This window comes from Geotrypetes seraphini, chromosome 13, assembly GCF_902459505.1.
Source record: "Geotrypetes seraphini chromosome 13, aGeoSer1.1, whole genome shotgun sequence".
NCBI classification, from domain to species: Eukaryota; Metazoa; Chordata; class Amphibia; order Gymnophiona; family Dermophiidae; genus Geotrypetes; species Geotrypetes seraphini.
Genome location: NC_047096.1, coordinates 9,169,303 through 9,186,129, shown reverse-complemented (window position 1 = coordinate 9,186,129; position 16,827 = coordinate 9,169,303). Strand labels below are relative to the sequence as shown.

General features: G+C 45.0%; 1 protein-coding gene across 10 annotated transcripts in view; it reads left to right on the top strand.

Annotated features, from left to right (window-relative positions):
• Positions 1-16,827, top strand: part of SYT6 (synaptotagmin 6) — a 262,997-nt gene that overhangs the window by 197,221 nt on the left and 48,949 nt on the right. For all 10 annotated transcript variants that reach the window (XM_033918904.1, XM_033918907.1, XM_033918903.1 and 7 more), the window contains one exon: positions 1,918-2,476. In XM_033918904.1, coding sequence (XP_033774795.1) covers positions 1,918-2,476 — 559 coding nt within the window. The remainder of the gene's footprint in view (positions 1-1,917; positions 2,477-16,827) is intronic.

Here is a 16,827-nt window from a genome sequence, read left to right as displayed (position 1 = left end):
CACAACGCGGCGCGATCTCTATTAAGTAAAGTGGGGGGGTTCCCCCCCACATCCCCCCTGTCGGAGCCGTAAAAACAGTAATTTTCTGCGGCACGTGTCTCCGCGCTGCGCTCAATTGTCTGGGCGCGCCTTTGTCCCGGCGCGCTTTTGACCTGACACCAGATGTTTGGGGGGGTAAGGGGTGTGAGTTTTGAGTTCAGTACCCCCAATCATTTTCAAAATCTGGCTAGAAAACAAAATAAAAGCACACGGAGGTCCGGGTTCTGGTAAAACTAGAAATTGTAAAAATGTAAACCATATAATATGCTAAAATGAAAAACAACAGGAGACTTTGCCCTAAGACCCAAAGGAAGAGCCAGAGGCACTGACATTGCAAAATGATTGGGGCTGCCAATCAGAACACAAATTGTGGCAAAGCTTACTCAATCCTGGGGAAGGGAGGGGGGGGGGGGGGTCGCTCCCACTGGCACCTGCAGAGCTGGTTCTGTGGTACGCAACAGACCCAAGAAAGAGGACCGCTGCGTGGTTTGGGCGATTCCAGTCAGCGCTGCTCCTTTTATCAGCTTGAAATTAAGAGGATTTGCACAAGTCATTGAGTAAATGATTGGGAGTTAATTTGAACAGCAGGGTTTCATTACGAGATGTTTTGTGTTTCTATCAGATTCATGAAATAGAAGCTAATCTAATTGGCACTCTCTGTTCTGTGACCTTACCTTGCCCCGTTTTCATGCACGGCTGAAGTCCCAGTTATTCGAAAGGCAGAAGAAAGAAGACCCACCGCTGGCATGAACATTTCTTTGATTTAAATTCAAATATTACTGATTTGGAGTTTAGGACCAGCCTAATGGTTAAAGTGGCGTAGTAAGGGGGGACAGATCGCCTCAGGTTCTGTCTTGGTGGGGGCGCCGGCACCTCTCTGCCCCCCCCATGTCACACTTGCGACCTCCCTTCCCTGCCCCTTTAAAATATTTGCCAGCGTGGGCAATTACTCTAGCCTGTTGCTGGCGCTGGCCAGGCTCCCTCTGAAATCACTTCCGGATTGCGGGACCAGGAAGTGACATCAGAGGGAAAGCCAGCACAAGCAGCAGGCCAGAGCAGCTGCTTGCGCTGGCGAAGATAGAAAGAGGTATGGGGGGTGGGAAGTTCACAGCAGCCAATCAGCTGGTGGCTCTGCACGGACAGGAGTGAAGGAAGGTCTTTCCTGCCGCAATTCACCGCTGGACCATCAGGGAAAGTAAAGGGGGGGACCATCAGGGGAGGAGGTAAAAATTCTTAGAATCGGCTAGGACAGGAGACGGGAGGGAACCTTCCTGTCCCAGCCATCGCATCTCACGGCAGGCCCGGCAGAAGCCTGCAAGTCATCGGGAAGGAGGGAGGACAGGGTGCTGAACCTGGCAGGGAGGGAGTTAGGCTGGGTATAGAGCCTGGCAGGACAGGGGAGGGAGGGAGCGAAGGGGGCTGGATGCAGAGCCTGACAGAGCAGCAAGGGAGGGGGAACAGGGTGGAGAGGCGGGCAAGGCACTGCACTTGAATTTTGAACCACCCAGTTTATATTTGAGGCAACCTTTTTTCCTACTTTTTTTTGGGGGGGGGGAAAGGTTACCTCGGTTTATATTTGGGTCGGTTTATATTCGAGTATGCACGGTACTAAATTTGCATGGCAGAATGGGAGAGTGCTAGGAAAGTCAGAAAAGACCACAGTAAACTATTTTGATAATCCGCCGCTAACATTAATGCACTCTAAACCGGCTGGAACCAGTTCAGCGAGCATGTTAAAGGCACGTTTAAGTTCTGAGAATCTTCCTCCCTGAATGTTAAAGTTTAGAATTGGTTTAAGGAAGGGGTTCGAGAGAGAGGAACTAAAATAAAATACTAAAACGTGATTATTTTTTTTTTGTTTCTCCCGGCTGAACTCAGGCACATCTCTTTCAAGAGACACCTACCTCGGCAGATGCACGTCTCCAGTGTCGACTACGGAACTGAAGCTGTGGAAGTGACGGAACAACCGACCTGCATTGGCAGGATCAAACCTGAACTTTACAAACAGAAGTCCGTCGATTCCGAGGACACCAAGAAAGACGACGCAAAATCCTGTGGGAAAATTAACTTCGCGCTCAAGTATGACTATGAGAATGAAACGCTGATTGTGCAAATCCTCAAGGCTTTTGACTTGCCAGCCAAAGACTTCTGTGGAAGCTCCGACCCCTATGTTAAGATCTACCTCCTTCCCGACAGGAAGAGGAAGTTTCAGACTCGGGTCCACAGGAAGACCCTGAATCCCACTTTTGACGAGTCCTTCCATTTCCCGGTGCCCTACGAAGACCTAACCAGCAGAAAGCTCCACCTCAGTGTCTTTGATTTTGACAGGTTTTCTAGACATGACATGATAGGGGAGGTGATCTTAGAAAATCTGTTTGAGGCGTCCGATCTTTCTCGGGAGACCTCCATCTGGAGAGACATTCAGTACGCAACAAGTGTAAGTAAAAATAGTTTTGCACGCTTTCATTTTAAGGGTCTTGAGAGTAGTATGAATGGACATGTGTATCGATGTAGCTTTGCTATTTGGTGATACAGACTCAAGGAGCACAAGTATATTTCCAGGATTGGCACGTTAGCTGTGGTGCCAGTATGCTCACTCTACCTCTTGCCCAAGGGGGTTGAGATTAATTTATAATTTTTAAGGTGAATCATTGCAACAGATACTCTGTTATAACCTAAAATAAATACATTCAAAAAGTTATCATAATGGCTCCAGGCTCGGGAAAGGCAGACATGACAACATCTGGATGTGAGCAATGCTTAGAGACCTGGATATGATACAGAACCATTTAGGGTATTGTGATGTCATAATGCCTCATTCCACCAATCTCCTCAGTGATGTCACAATGGCTTCATTGTCCTATAGTTAGTGCACTTTTACTCCATTTGATTTCTAGAGTGCCGCAGTGGTTAAAGCTACAGCCTCAGCACCCAGAGGTGGTGGGTTCAAATCTGCTCCTTGTGAGCCTGGGCATGTCACTTAATCCCCCCATTGCCCCAGGTACATTAGATAGATTGCGAGCCACCGGGACAGACAGGGAAAAATGCTTGAGTACCTGAATAAATTAATATAAACCGTTCAGAGCTCTCCTAGGAGAATGGTATAGAAAATTGAATAAATAAATAAATAAATACTATATCCGTACAGCTTATGATTCTTTAAATTATGGAAATGTTTAATGTTTTATTAAAACTTGTTATACCACTTATTCTTACGACTGGTCCAAGTGGTTTACAAATATAGTGCTCACCTGAAATTTGCGGGGGTTCGGTTCCAGAAACCCCCGCGAATTTTGAAAATCCGCGAATATGGTTTTTTTTTATAGGCAGGAGAGGACAGCTGGGGCGCTGGCGGGCGCAAAATCACATCGCGGTATGCTCCGGCTGCCTCTTCCTGTTGCTAAAGTCAGGCTTTGACACGCAGCTCCTGATTGGTGTGGCCTGAATTTAGTACCGGAAGAGGCGGTTGGAGAATACCGCAGATTAGTGAGTCTGCAATTCGCGAACCGCAAATTCACAGGGGAACACTGTATCTAATATATAGAAAAAGAACTCCATTTTAAAATAGGATACAGATACAAACAAAAGACGTGGTCACATTCATCCCCACATGCGAATTCATAACGTCCTGTATTAATTTTATATCGCAGGATTCTCATTGAAAGGCCCATTTCCACTAATATATATGAATTATTTCTGCCAAAACGGAATCTTGCCCAATTGCTTCACAGAAAGAAAACATTTTCACCATAGTTTAAAATACTGATTTAGAACAGGTCACCTCTTTAAAAATATTAGGTGTTTTGATCGATGATAAGCTTACATATCACGACTATATAAACAATATCGTTAAATCATGTTTTTATAAACTTCGATTGATTCGCTCTCTTGCAAAATTCTTAGAACCAGAATCCATTAACATTCTCATTCATTCCCTAATAATGTCTAAATTAGATTACTGCAATTCCCTTCTTATAAACGTAACACAAAAAGAAAAAAGAAGACTGCAACTTATACAAAATACCGCTGTGAAACTAATTTACAAAGCTAAAAAATATGATCATGTCACCCCACTGTTGATTAAATCCCATTGGCTTCCTATAAGCCATCGTATCACCTTTAAATTACTGCTTTTGGTGTTCAAAGCCCTAAACTTTAATGAACCCCAATTTATTAACAGATGGCTTATCCCATATAGTACAACACGATCACTTCGTTCATCTTCATTTAATCTTCTTTCAGTGCCTTCTATTAAAATGATAGGAACTAGAAGACAAGACATGTTCTCAGTTATGGCCCCACATTCTTGGAATCTTTTACCACAATACATTAGAGAACTAAAAGACCTAACACTGTTTAAAAAAACGTTAAAAACCTTCCTCTTTAAAGATGCGTATGGATCTTAGGACAAAGAAAAATCGATTATCTTCATACCGTTACCGAGTTTTATAGTTTTTTTTTAATTTTTTTAAAACAACCATTATAACCTCCCTTTTTGTTTTTCCCTTTTATGTTTTTTTCTTCTCCTCTATCAAAAATTGTAACTATTTCCCCTCTTAACCACACATGTCTTGTATGTTTTACCCACAAAATTATTTTAAGCTTATGTTTACACTCAGTTTATTAAGTGTGTTAAATTTTAACTAACAACAAATTTGTTTTTTTGTCACCATTAATATTGTGCTTGTTTCATTTATTAATATATGTTATTATTATTGTACATCGCCTAGCAATTTAAATAGGCGATTCATCAAGAATAAATAAACTTGAAACTTGAAACTTGCTTCTAACCTCAATTTCCGTGGTAAATGATTCCATAATTGTAGGGCAATAAAATAAAATGCTTTATTTCTCGCTGACTCCCAGCCAACCTGTTATCTTGCATCGATCTCAAAATTCTAGCCGGCATATAAGGGCTGGTGAAAGGACGTAATTAACTGAGTCAAGTTCCTCCTTGAGGGCCGCAATCCAATCGGGTTTTCAGGATTTCCCCCATGAATATGCATGCGATCTATTAGCATACGATGAAAGCAGTGCGTGCAAATAGATCTCGTGCACATTCATGGGGGAAATCCTGAAAACCTGCCTGGATTGTGGCTCTCGAGGAGGGACTTTGACACCCCTGCTCTATGTGCAAGAACCGGAGCTTTAGACTGGATTCTGTTTTTTTAAAAAAACCCCAAAACTGGCCACTAATGAAACTGCAAATAAAGTGAGGCGACTCCATCGAATTTCTTTTTAAAACCCAGTAATTTAATAGCAGTATTTAGGTTAATCTTTGAAAGAAGCAATCATGACCAAGTGGTCCAAAAATCACAGTACAGTACTCCCCCGAAACTCACGGGGTTCCGTTCCAGGAGCCCCCCCCCCCCCTGCAAATTTCAAAAAAACCACAAATGCGGTTTTTCGCCTGTCAAAAGACAGGGGAGGACAACTGGAGCGCCGGCGGGTGAAGAAAATCACTTGGCAGTCTGCTCCGACCGCCTCTTCCTGTAGTAAAGTCGAGCTACACCAATCTGGAGCTGCTTTGACACGCAGCTCGTGATTGGTGTAGCCCGACTTTATTACAGGAAGAGGCGGTCGGAGCAGACTGTGAATGAGCGAGTCTGCAAACCGCGAATTCACAGGGGAACACTGTATTAAAGGGCAATCAATCCCACTTAACTGTTTTTGTTTTACTTTTTTTCTTTATTCTTCTGAATTATATCATTCAACTTTCTTATTCTCAATCTTAGTAACTTCTTTTTCATTGGTCCAAATCACCCTCAACTTATGCACATCAACAGACTTCTTTATTTAATTGTAAAATTCACTGCCCTTATCTCTTGTCGCGCTGAGCTTCACAGTCTCATTCATATCCTGCCGTTCACGGCAAAACCAAGGCCGACGCGGCCAGCGTTTCGCAGACTCTCTTTTTATGTCCGCTGCTTCAGGGCCCTAAGTCCAGGCACGTCCTTAACAAAAATTCTATCCTGCTGATGTATTAAATGATCTCCTCAGCTGTTAAGAGGGATTGATTGCCCTTTAATATGTAAGAAAAAGGAGGTATTGATCAGTGGTGTACTAAAGGGGGGAGGGCAGGGGGGCGGTCTGGCCCGGGTGCCCCCTCCGCCACTTCTCACTCCTCCTCTTGCCAGGCACGCACATGCACCCCACTCCCTTCCCCCGTACCTCCAGTTGTTCACGTGCACGAGCAAGAGCTTCGACGTGTTCCTCGCGACCGCGTTGGCTCTCCCACTGATGTCACTTCCGGGTGCCGCGCGCAGGAAGTGACATCATAGGGAGAGCTGCCGGGGCCGCGAGGAGCACGTCGACGTTGTTCCTCGCAGCGGTGAACAGCTAGAGCTACGGGGAAGGATTGGGGGAGGGGGCGGAGATGAGGACGGGGAGGGCCCTCGCTACGCCGCTGGTATTGATGGCCCTGTATAAGACTCTGGTGAGACCTCATTTAGAATAGTGTGTAAAATTCTGGAGAGCACACCTTCAAAAAGATATACAAAGGATGGAGTCGGTCCAGAGGAAGGCTACTAAAATGGTTTGAGGTCTTCGTGATAAGGCGTTTGGGGACAGACTTAAAGATCTCAGTAGGTATACTCGGGAGAGGGGAGATATGATAGAGATGTTTAATTGCCTATGTAATGCGCGTGAGTCAAGTCTCTCATTTGAAAGGAAATTCTGCAATGAGAGGGCATAGGATGAAGTTAAGAGGTGATAGGCTCCGGAGTAATCTAAGGAAATACTTTTTTATGGAAAGGGTGGTAGATGCGTGGAACAGTCTTCCATAAGAGGTGGTGGAGACAGAGACTGTGTCTGAGTTCAAGAGGGCCTGGGATAGGCACGTGGGATCTCTTGGAGAGAGAAAGAGATAATGGTCACTGCGGATGGGCAGACTAGATGGGCCATTCGGCCTTCATCTGCCATCATGTTACAATGTTTCTATAACCATAAAGGTTTATGACATCATAATGTAGGTGTAAAGAGCCTTAGCCAATAGGGAGAGGAGATGCAAATGTTAGCCTTAGCCAATAAGGAGAGGTGGATGGGCAGACTGGATGGGCCATTTGGCCTTTTTTTCTGCCATCATTTTTCTCTGTTACACTAGTCTAATTTAGACATCAATAATGCATAAATTAAGTATGCAAATTTTGTTCTTAATGTTCATGATGAATCGAAACAGAAACTTGTCCTTCACACTTGTTCATCCAATGTGCCAGTTCTTTTGAGTAACTGTTGTAAGTGATAGTTGAAAAATGGTTTCAGCTTTTCTTTACTGCTTTCTCTTTAGGTCTTTTTTAGTGGTGGCAGAGGGGTAGGGATTGCATTTGATCATGTCTGTTCTAATAGTCAGTGTTCTGTCGTTTATTCATTTACCGGGATTTATTAACCACCTTTTCACGGAGAGATTCACCCAAAGTGCTTCTCAGTACATTGAATAGTAATCAGGTATTCTTATATTTTCCCTATCTGTCCTGGCGGGCTTACAACCTAACTGTGGTACCTGGGACAGCGGGGGCTGGGCTAAATTGCTAAGATGCCCAAAGTAGAGAATGACACGGGAACAAATTTTTCCCTGTCCCCGCAGGAACTCATTTTCCCGTCCCATCCCCGCAACTTCTTTTCCTGTCCCTGCCCCATTCCTGCAAGCTCTGTCCTCATCTGCACAAGCCTCGAACACTTTCAAATCCTAAGTAGCAACATTCTAGAGCTCAGATTGTGATGTCATAATGCCTCATTCCACCAATGCCTAAGCTCCGTTCTCATCTGCACAAGCCTCAAACGCTTTAAAATCCTAAGTAGCAACATTCTAGAGCTCAGATTGTGATGTCACAATGCCTCATTCCACCAATGCTTAAGCTCCGTCCTTATCTGCACAAGCCTCACTTTCAAACCCTAAGTAGCAACATTCTAGAGCTCAGATTGTGATGTCATAATGCCTCAATCCACCAATGCCTAAGCTCCGTTGTCCTCATCTGCACAAGCCTCAAACGCTTTAAAATCCTAAGTAGCAACATTCTAGAGCTCAGATTGTGATGTCATAATGCCTCATTCCACCAATGCCTAAGCTCCGTCCTCATCTGCAAAAATTAGTCCCTGTGTCATTCTCTAGGAATAAAATGGGCTTTTTAGCATTTATCATACACTAATCGTTAGCGTGCACTAATGCAGTTAGCACCTCTTGATGAATTCCTCCCTTAGATTTTAATTCCTCAGCTCTTCCAAATCCTAGCTCAAGGTGCCGTTACAGTACGTACAAACAGGTACAAATGGGCTTGTAGGCAGTGAAGGGGGAAGTTTCATAAGGAGTTTCGGGAAGGTTTGAACCTTCCTGAGTCTTGGCCTGCTTTTCTCTCCACTAGGTGGTTCTTTTGCTCTACCGGGCAGATCAAGGTCTCCGATTAATTCTTTCACTGCAGCCTGCCAAAGAGACCCAGTCGTGGCTCTGCATTTCCATTAGGACTTCTGGCATGTCATTTTACCACCTTTCTCATTCATCCCGGCAGCTGCAACGCTCACTGAGGAATCATTTCAGTAAGGCATTGTTTCATTTGGATTTAGCTCACACATTTCTCAATAGTTCAAGGTGACTTATAAGTACAATAAATATTTTCCTGTCCCTCGAGGGTTTACAGGAGAAAAGGAAAGACCGGACCAAGCCTCGGACTGCTACGCCAAGAACAACACGAAAAGGTGCCGGAGATGTCGCAGCCAACTGCTGGATCTGAGTCTTTTATCCAAAGTGAAACGACTACAATATGTAAAAAAAAAAAACAAAGTCCCGACTAGGATCCAAGTTTCGGCGACAGCATCGCCTTCCTCAGGGGACAATATCAAGCTGGAACTTGGATCCTAGTTGGGACTTTGTTTGATTTTACATATTAATAATAATAATAATAACTTTATTCTTATATACCGCCATATCCAGTGAGTTCTAGGCGGTTCACATTAATTAAACATAGTTACATGCAGTTAAGTATTAATTGAACAGATTGGGTAGCAGGATAGGGTGGATCGGGGGGGTGGGGGGTGGGGTGGGGCGTGAATAAGAAAAAGGGGGGAGGGTGGGTCGTTTCACTTTGAAGAAATGACTCAGTGAGTCGTTTCACTTTGAAGAAATGACTCAGATCCATCAGTTGGCTGTGACATCTCCAGTGCCTCTTCTTGTTGTCCCTCAAGGGTTCATAGTCATTTGTAGGGCTACCAGACGTCTGGATTTACCCGGACCATGTCCTCTTTTTAGAGGGCACGTCCGGACGGTTTTTCAGAACCTGGCACTTTGTCCAGGTTTCGAAAAGCTTCCTCTTCAAGTTTATTATTTCTTTGATATATCATCCATCGAAATGTATCTAGATGGTTTACAGTCAATAAAAATATTTAAAAACAAAAGTTTAAAAAAAAAAAAAAAATCCACCACATAAGAACATAAGCAGTGCCTCTGCTGGGTCAGACCGGAGGTCCATTGCGCCCAGCAGTCCGCTCACGCGGTGGCCCATCAGGTCCAGGACCTGTATAATAATCCTCTATCTATACATTTCTATCCCCTTTTCCTTCAGGAAATCATCTAATCCCTTCTTGAAACCCAATACCATACTCTGTCCTGTCATATCCTCTGGAAGCGCATTCCAGGTGTCCACCACCCTCTGGGTGAAGAAGAACTTCCTAGCATTGGTTCTGCATCTGTCCCCTCTCGATTTTTCCAAATGCCCTCTCGTTCTTGTAGTCTTCGAAAGTTTGAAGAATCTGTCCCTCTCTACTCTCTCTATGCCCTTCATGATCTTATAAGTCTCTATCATATCCCCTCTAAGTCTCCTCTTCTCCAGGGAAAAGAGTCCCAGTTTCTCCAATCTTTCTCTCTCTCTCTCTCTTTTTCTCTCTCCCTTTCTCTCTTTCTTTCTATCTCTCTCTACTGTCTCCCTTTCTCTCTCTCTTTCTGTCCCTCTCTACTCTCTCTATGCCCTTCATGATCTTGTTAGTCTCTATCATATCCCCTCTAAGTCTCCTCTTCTCCAAGGAAAAGAGACCCAGTTTCTCCAATCGTTCTCTATCTATCTCTTTCTATTTCTGTCTCTCTCCCTTTCTCGTTCTCTATCTATCTCTTTCTATTTCTGTCTCTCTCCCTTTCTCGTTCTCTATCTATCTCTTTCTATTTCTGTCTCTCTCCCTTTCTCTCTCTCTTTCTGTCCCTCTCTACTCTCTCTATGCCCTTCATGATCTTGTAAGTCTCTATCATATCCCCTCTAAGTCTCCTCTTCTCCAGGGAAAAGAGTCCCAGTTTCTCCAGTCTCTCTCCCTTTCTCTCTCTCTTTCTATCTCTCTCTATTTCTCTCTGTCTCCCTTTCTCTCTCTCTTTCTGTCCCTCTCTACTCTCTCTATGCCTTTCATGATCTTGTAAGTCTCTATCATATCCCCTCTAAGTCTCCTCTTCTCCAGGGAAAAGAGACCCAGTTTCTCCAATCTTTCTCTATCTATCTCTTTCTATTTCTGTCTCCCTTTCTCTCTCTCTTTCTATCTCTCTCTATTTCTCTCTGTCTCCCTTTCTCTCTCTCTTTCTGTCCCTCTCTACTCTCTCTATGCCTTTCATGATCTTGTAAGTCTCTATCATATCCCCTCTAAGTCTCCTCTTCTCCAGAGGAAAGAGTCCCAGTTTCTCCAATCTTTCTCTATCTCTATCTCTCCCTTTCTCTCTATCTCTCTCCATTTCTCTCTCTTTCTTTCTAGCTCTCTCTCTATATTTCTCTCTGTCTCCCTTTCTCTCTCTCTTTCTGTCCCTCTCTCTATGTCCTTCATGACCTTATAAGTCTCTCATATCCCCTCTAAGTCTCCTCTTCTCCAGGGAAAAGAGACCCAGTTTCTCCAATCTTTCTCTCTCTCTCTCCCGTTCTCTTTCTCTCTTTCTCTCTCTCTCTCTTTCTTTCTAGCTCTCTCTCTCTCTCTTTCTCTCTGTCTCCCTTTCTCTCTCTCTTTCTGTCCCTCTCTACTCTCTCTATGCCCTTCATGATCTTGTAAGTCTCTATCATATCCCCTCTAAGTCTCCTCTTCTCCAGGGAAAAGAGTCTCATTTTCTCCAATCTTTCTGTATCTATCTATCTCTATTTCTCTCTCTCTCCCTTTCTCTCTCTCTTTCTTTCTATCTCTCTCTCTCCCTTTCTCTCTCTCTTTCTGTCCCTCTCTACTCTCTCTATGCCCTTCATGATCTTGTAAGTCTCTATCATGTCCCCTCTAAGCCTCCGCTTCTCCAGGGAAAAGAGCCCCAGTTTCTCTAATCTTTCATGATAATTAAGTGTGGAGGGGGGGAGGTAATATATATTACTTAAAACAGACATGACAGGGGAGGAAAGTACAAGGTAAAAAATATATCGAGATAAAAATATAAAGGATGGAGGGGGATGGGTAGAACATTAGGAGTTAATTCGCCTCTAGGGAGGCGTTTGGAAATGATTATTATTTCAGGGAAAGAAAAAGGGCTCCTAGATTAGGTATCCTTGAACAAAAAAGTTTTGAGTTTTGTCTTGAATAATGTGAGCGAAGACTCTTGCTTTAGATGCAGGGAAAGAATGTTCCAGAGCGAGGGCGCTACGACCGAGAAGATGGACTTTACATAGAAACATAGAAACATAGAAGGTGACGGCAGATAAGGGCCAAGGCCCATCAAGTCTGCCCACATCAATGACCCTCCCCTACCTCTCTTTGCGAAGAGATCCCACCTCTCGATCCCATTTAGCTTTAAAATCAGGCACACTGCTGGCCTCAATCACCTGCATCGGAAGACCATTCCATCGATCCACCACCCTCTCGGTGAAGAAGTATTTCCTGGTGTCGCCATGTAATGTCCCTCCCCTGATTTTCCATGGATGCCCTCGTGTTGACGTGGGTTCCTTGAAGAAGAAGATATCCTCCCCCACCTCGATACGGCGTGTGAGGTACTTGAATGTCTCGATCATGTCCCCCCTCTCCCTGCGTTCCTCAAGGGAGTAGAGCTGCAGTTTATTCAGCCGTTCCTCATACGGGAGATCCCTGAGCCCCGTGACCATCCGTGTGGCCATTCGCTGGACCGACTCAAGTCTCAGCACATCTTTGCGGTAATGTGGTCTCCAGAATTGTACACAGTATTCCAGATGGGGTCTCACCATGGACCTATACAATGGCATTATGACTTCGGGCTTACGGCTAACGAAACTCCTTCGTATGCAACCCATGATTTGTCTGGCCTTAGATGAAGCTTTCTCCACCTGAGTTGCAGTCTTCATGTCCTCACTGATGATTACCCCTAAGTCTCGTTCCGCTACAGTTCTCTCTAGGATCTCACCATTAAGAGTGTAAGTCTTACATGGATTTCTGTTGCCTAGGTGCATGACCTTGCATTTTTTGGCATTGAAGTTTAGTTGCCAGGTCCTGGACCAATTCTCCAGTAGGAGGAGGTCGTGTGCCATACTATCGGTCTTGGATTTGTTGTCAGGTCCTGTTGTGTTCTTGTCCACTATATTGCATAATTTGGCATCATCGGCGAATAACGTTAATTTACCCTGAAGCCCTTCAGCCAAGTCCCTTATGAAGATGTTGAACAAGATTGGGCCCAAGACCGAGCCCTGCGGTACTCCACTTAACACCTCTGTCGTTTCGGAGGGGGAGCCATTCACCACCACTCTCTGAAGTCTACCTCCTAGCCAGTCCCCCACCCATGTAGTCAAAGTATCTCCCAAACCTATAGAGCTCATCTTGCTCAACAACCTGCGGTGTGGTACGCTATCGAATGCTTTGCTGAAATCTAAGTACACGACATCCAGGGACTCCCCAATATCCAGCTTCCTCGTCACCCAGTCAAAGAAGCTGATCAGGTTGGATTGACAGGACCTCCCCTTTGTAAACCCATGTTGACGGGGATCTCGCAGATTCCCCTCGTTAAGGACCGCATCCAATTGGTGTTTGATTAGAGTTTCCATTAGTTTGCTTACTATTGATGTGAGACTCACTGGTCTGTAGTTCGTAGCTTCCGTCCTACTTCCTTTTTTGTGGAGTGGAATGACATTAGCCGTTTTCCAGTCTAGCGGGACTTTTCCTTTGCTAAGGGAGAGATTGAAGAGTGTTGATAGTGGTTTCGCCAAGGTGTCTTTTAACTCTCTGAGTACTCTGGGGTGTATGTTGTCTGGCCCCATGGCTTTGTGAACCTTGAGTTTGGATAGTTCACTGTAGACACTATTGGGCGTTATCTCGAAGCTGCAAAACGGGTCTATCGAGCTATCCCCTGTTGGTAGTTGAGGGCCGGATCCCTGCGCCTCGCGGGTGAAAACTGAGCAAAAGTATTCATTTAACAGTTTAGCCTTCTCGGAGTCCGATTCTACATAGTTCCCGTCCGGTTTCCTAAGGCGTACTATCCCTCCTGTGTTCCTGTTCCTATCACTAATATACCTAAAGAATGCTTTATCGCCCTTTTTGATATTCTTTGCTAGATTCTCCTCCACTTGCAATTTGGCCTCTCTGACTGCTGTTTTGACGGTTCTTGACTTGGCCAGATAGTCTTCTCTGGAGCCCTGCTTCCCTGAATGTTTGAAGGAGATGTATGCTCTCTTCTTCTCTTTTATGAGGTTGGAGACCTCCGTAGAGAACCACTGCGGTTTGTTTTTTCTTCGTCGTTTACTTACAGATTTGATAAATCTGTTTGTTGCTTCGTGTATGGTAGTTTTCAGTGTTGACCACAATTCCTCTACATTATCAGTCTCTGCTTGGTTTTGCAGCGACTGATGGATGAATTCCCCCATGTCCTCGAAGTTGGTGTCCTTGAAGCTGGTGGTGATTTCTCGGATGGAGGGGACAACAAGCAAATCTCTATAGCCTGAGCGTAGTGTGCGGGTTGAAGCGTAGGGGGATTAAATATTTGTCTAGAGAGGCAGGAATATGGTGGTGTTTGATTTTATAGGTGAGAAGAGGAATTTTGAATGTGATGCAGCGAGGGATTGGAAGCCAGTGGGAATGCGTGTGATGTCATTGCATTGCATGTGCGGATGCCCTCCTGACTCATGAGAACAGGCTGAGGGGGTGGGGCTGGGGTGTGGCACGGGCGTAACTGGGTAGAACTGGGTGGGCCTGGGGGACGGGTCTATGGGTCCAGATTTTATGCAAGTAAAATCTGGTAACCTAGCCATTTGTATTTGGGCAGGGTAGGGTTAAGAACATAAGCACCAGCAATGGTATTAGAACCGGGGTTCCCTGGTTCTCAGCCCACTGGAACAATTGGGCGACTCTTTCTCTCCACCAGTGGTTCCCAAACCTGTCCTGGCGGACCCCCAGGCCAGTCGGGTTTTCAAGATAGCCCTAATGAATATGCATGACAGAGATTTGCATATAATGGAGATGCCAGGAATACTGATCTGCTCCATGCATATTCATTAGGGCTATCTTGAAAACCTGACTGGCCTGGGGGTCCGCCAGGACAGGTTTGGGAACCACTGTTTTAAGGGATGCTGTAGAGCAGGGGTAGGGAACTCTGGTCCTCGAGAGCCGTATTCCAGTCGGGTTTTCAGGATTTCCCCACTGAATATGCATGAGGTCTATTTGCATACAATGAAAGCAGTGCATGCAAATAGATCTCATGCATATTCATTGGGGAAATCCTGAAAACCCAACTGGATTGCGGCCCTCGAGGAGGGACTTTGACACCCCTGTTCTAAGGGATGCTGTAGAGCAGGGGTAGGGAACTCCGGTCCTCGAGAGCTGTATTCCGGTCGGGTTTTCAGGATTTCCTCAATGAATATGCATTGAAAGCAGTGCATGCAAATAGATCTCATGCATATTCATTAGGGCTATCTTGAAAACCCGACTGGCCTGGGGGGTCCTCCAGGACAGGTTTGGGAACCACTGCTCTCCACTTATAGCACTTAAACTGGCTTCTTCAGCTGTTATCTCTTCATTTGTTTGCAGCTATTTAGGGGTTTAAAAAAAAAATAGCATTCACATACTGAGTCAGATGATGACGGTCAGTATCCTGTTTCCAACAGTGGCCAATCCAGGTCAAAAGTACCTGGCAAGATCCCTAAACAGCAAAACTGATTTTCTGCTGGAATATCCCAGGAATAAGCAATGGATTTTCCCGAGCCTATCTTAGAATGGCTTTGTGGACTTTGCTTTTAGGAACTTGGCTGAACCTTTTTTTAAACCCTGCTAAGCTAACTGCTTTTACTATATTGTCTGGCAACAAATTACATGTTGGCATGAGGAAATATTTTCCCCGCTTTGTTTTTCAAATGCCTTCTGAAAATCCTGATCCACAATATTAGCTGACTCACCTTTATCCACATGTTTGTTATAAGAACAGCAATATAAGAATAGGATTAAAAATTAAAAAAATTTAAATTGAATCAGGTTGGGCAGATTGGATGGACCATTCGGGTCTTTATCTGCCGTCATCTACTATGTTACAATGTTAGGATCCTCTGTGCTTACTCCTGACTTCTTAAAGCCTGTTATCATTTGCGTCCCCATCCCTTGCTCTGCCTCCACCACTTTTTCTATGAAAAAAAGTATTTTCTTATGTTACTCCTGAAAAGATTTTTCCATAGAAAGGGTAGTGGGTGCCGGAAAGTGCTCCGGGAGCCAGTGGCGTAGTGAGGGAGGGAGACATTTAGGGCAATGGTGCTCCACCCTCTTCTCTGCCCCCACTCTTTGCCCGACCCGCCGCTATACTCTTTAACTTTGCCAGTGCAAGCAGCATCTCTCTCCGGCCTCGGCTCTCCCTCTGATGTCACTTCCTTGTCCTGCAACCAAGAAGTGACTTCAGAAGGAGAGCCAAGGCCGGCGTGAGTTGCATGTTGAAGCTGCTGCTAGCGCCAGTGAAGAGTTAGAGGCACGGAGGGGGGGGGGTGGAGAGGGAGGGAAGGCAAGCGCACAGTGGGGGAAGGGAAGGGAAAGGCTGGGGGTGGAGTGGAGGAGAGGTGCTGTGCCCCCCACTATAATGGCATCCGAGGCAGTCTACCTCCTCATCCCCCCATTACTCTACGCCACTGCCTGGAGCAGGTGGCACATAAGAACATAAGAATAGCCATACTGGGTCAGACCAATGGTCCAGTAGCCCGTTCTCACGGTAGCCAATCCAGGTCCCTAGTACCTGGCCAAAACCCAAGGTGTAGCAACATTCCATGCTACCGATCCAGGGCAAGCAGTGGCTTCCCCTATGTCTTTCTCAATAACAGACTATGGACTTTTCCTCCAGGAAACTGTCCAAACCTTTCTTAAAACCAGTTACGCTATCCGCTCTTACCACATCTTCTGGCAATGCGTTCCAGAGCTTAACTAGTCTCTGAGTGAAAAAATATTTCCTCCTATTGGTTTTAAAAGTATTTCCCTGTAACTTCATCGAGTGTCCCCTAGTCTTTGTCATTTTTAACGGAGTGAAAAATCGATCCACTTGTACCCGTTCTACTTTGCTCAGGATTTTGTAGACTTCAATCCTATCCCCCCTCAGCCCGTCTCTTTTCCAAGCTGAAAAGCCCTAACCATTTTAGTCTTTCCTCATACGAGAGGAGTTCCATCCCCTTTACTATCTTGGTCGCTCTTCTTTGAACCTTTTCTAGCACCACTATATCTTTCTTAAGATAAGGAGACCAGAATTGAACATAATACTCCAGATGAGGTCGTACCATGGAGCGATACAGGGGCATTATAACATTCTTAGTCTTCTTAACCATCCCTTTTGTAATAATTTGCTTTTTTGGCCTCCGCCGCACATTGGGCGGAAGATTTCATCGTATTGTCTACGTAACAGACAGTAACAGACTCAATTTTCATTAACATTCTCCC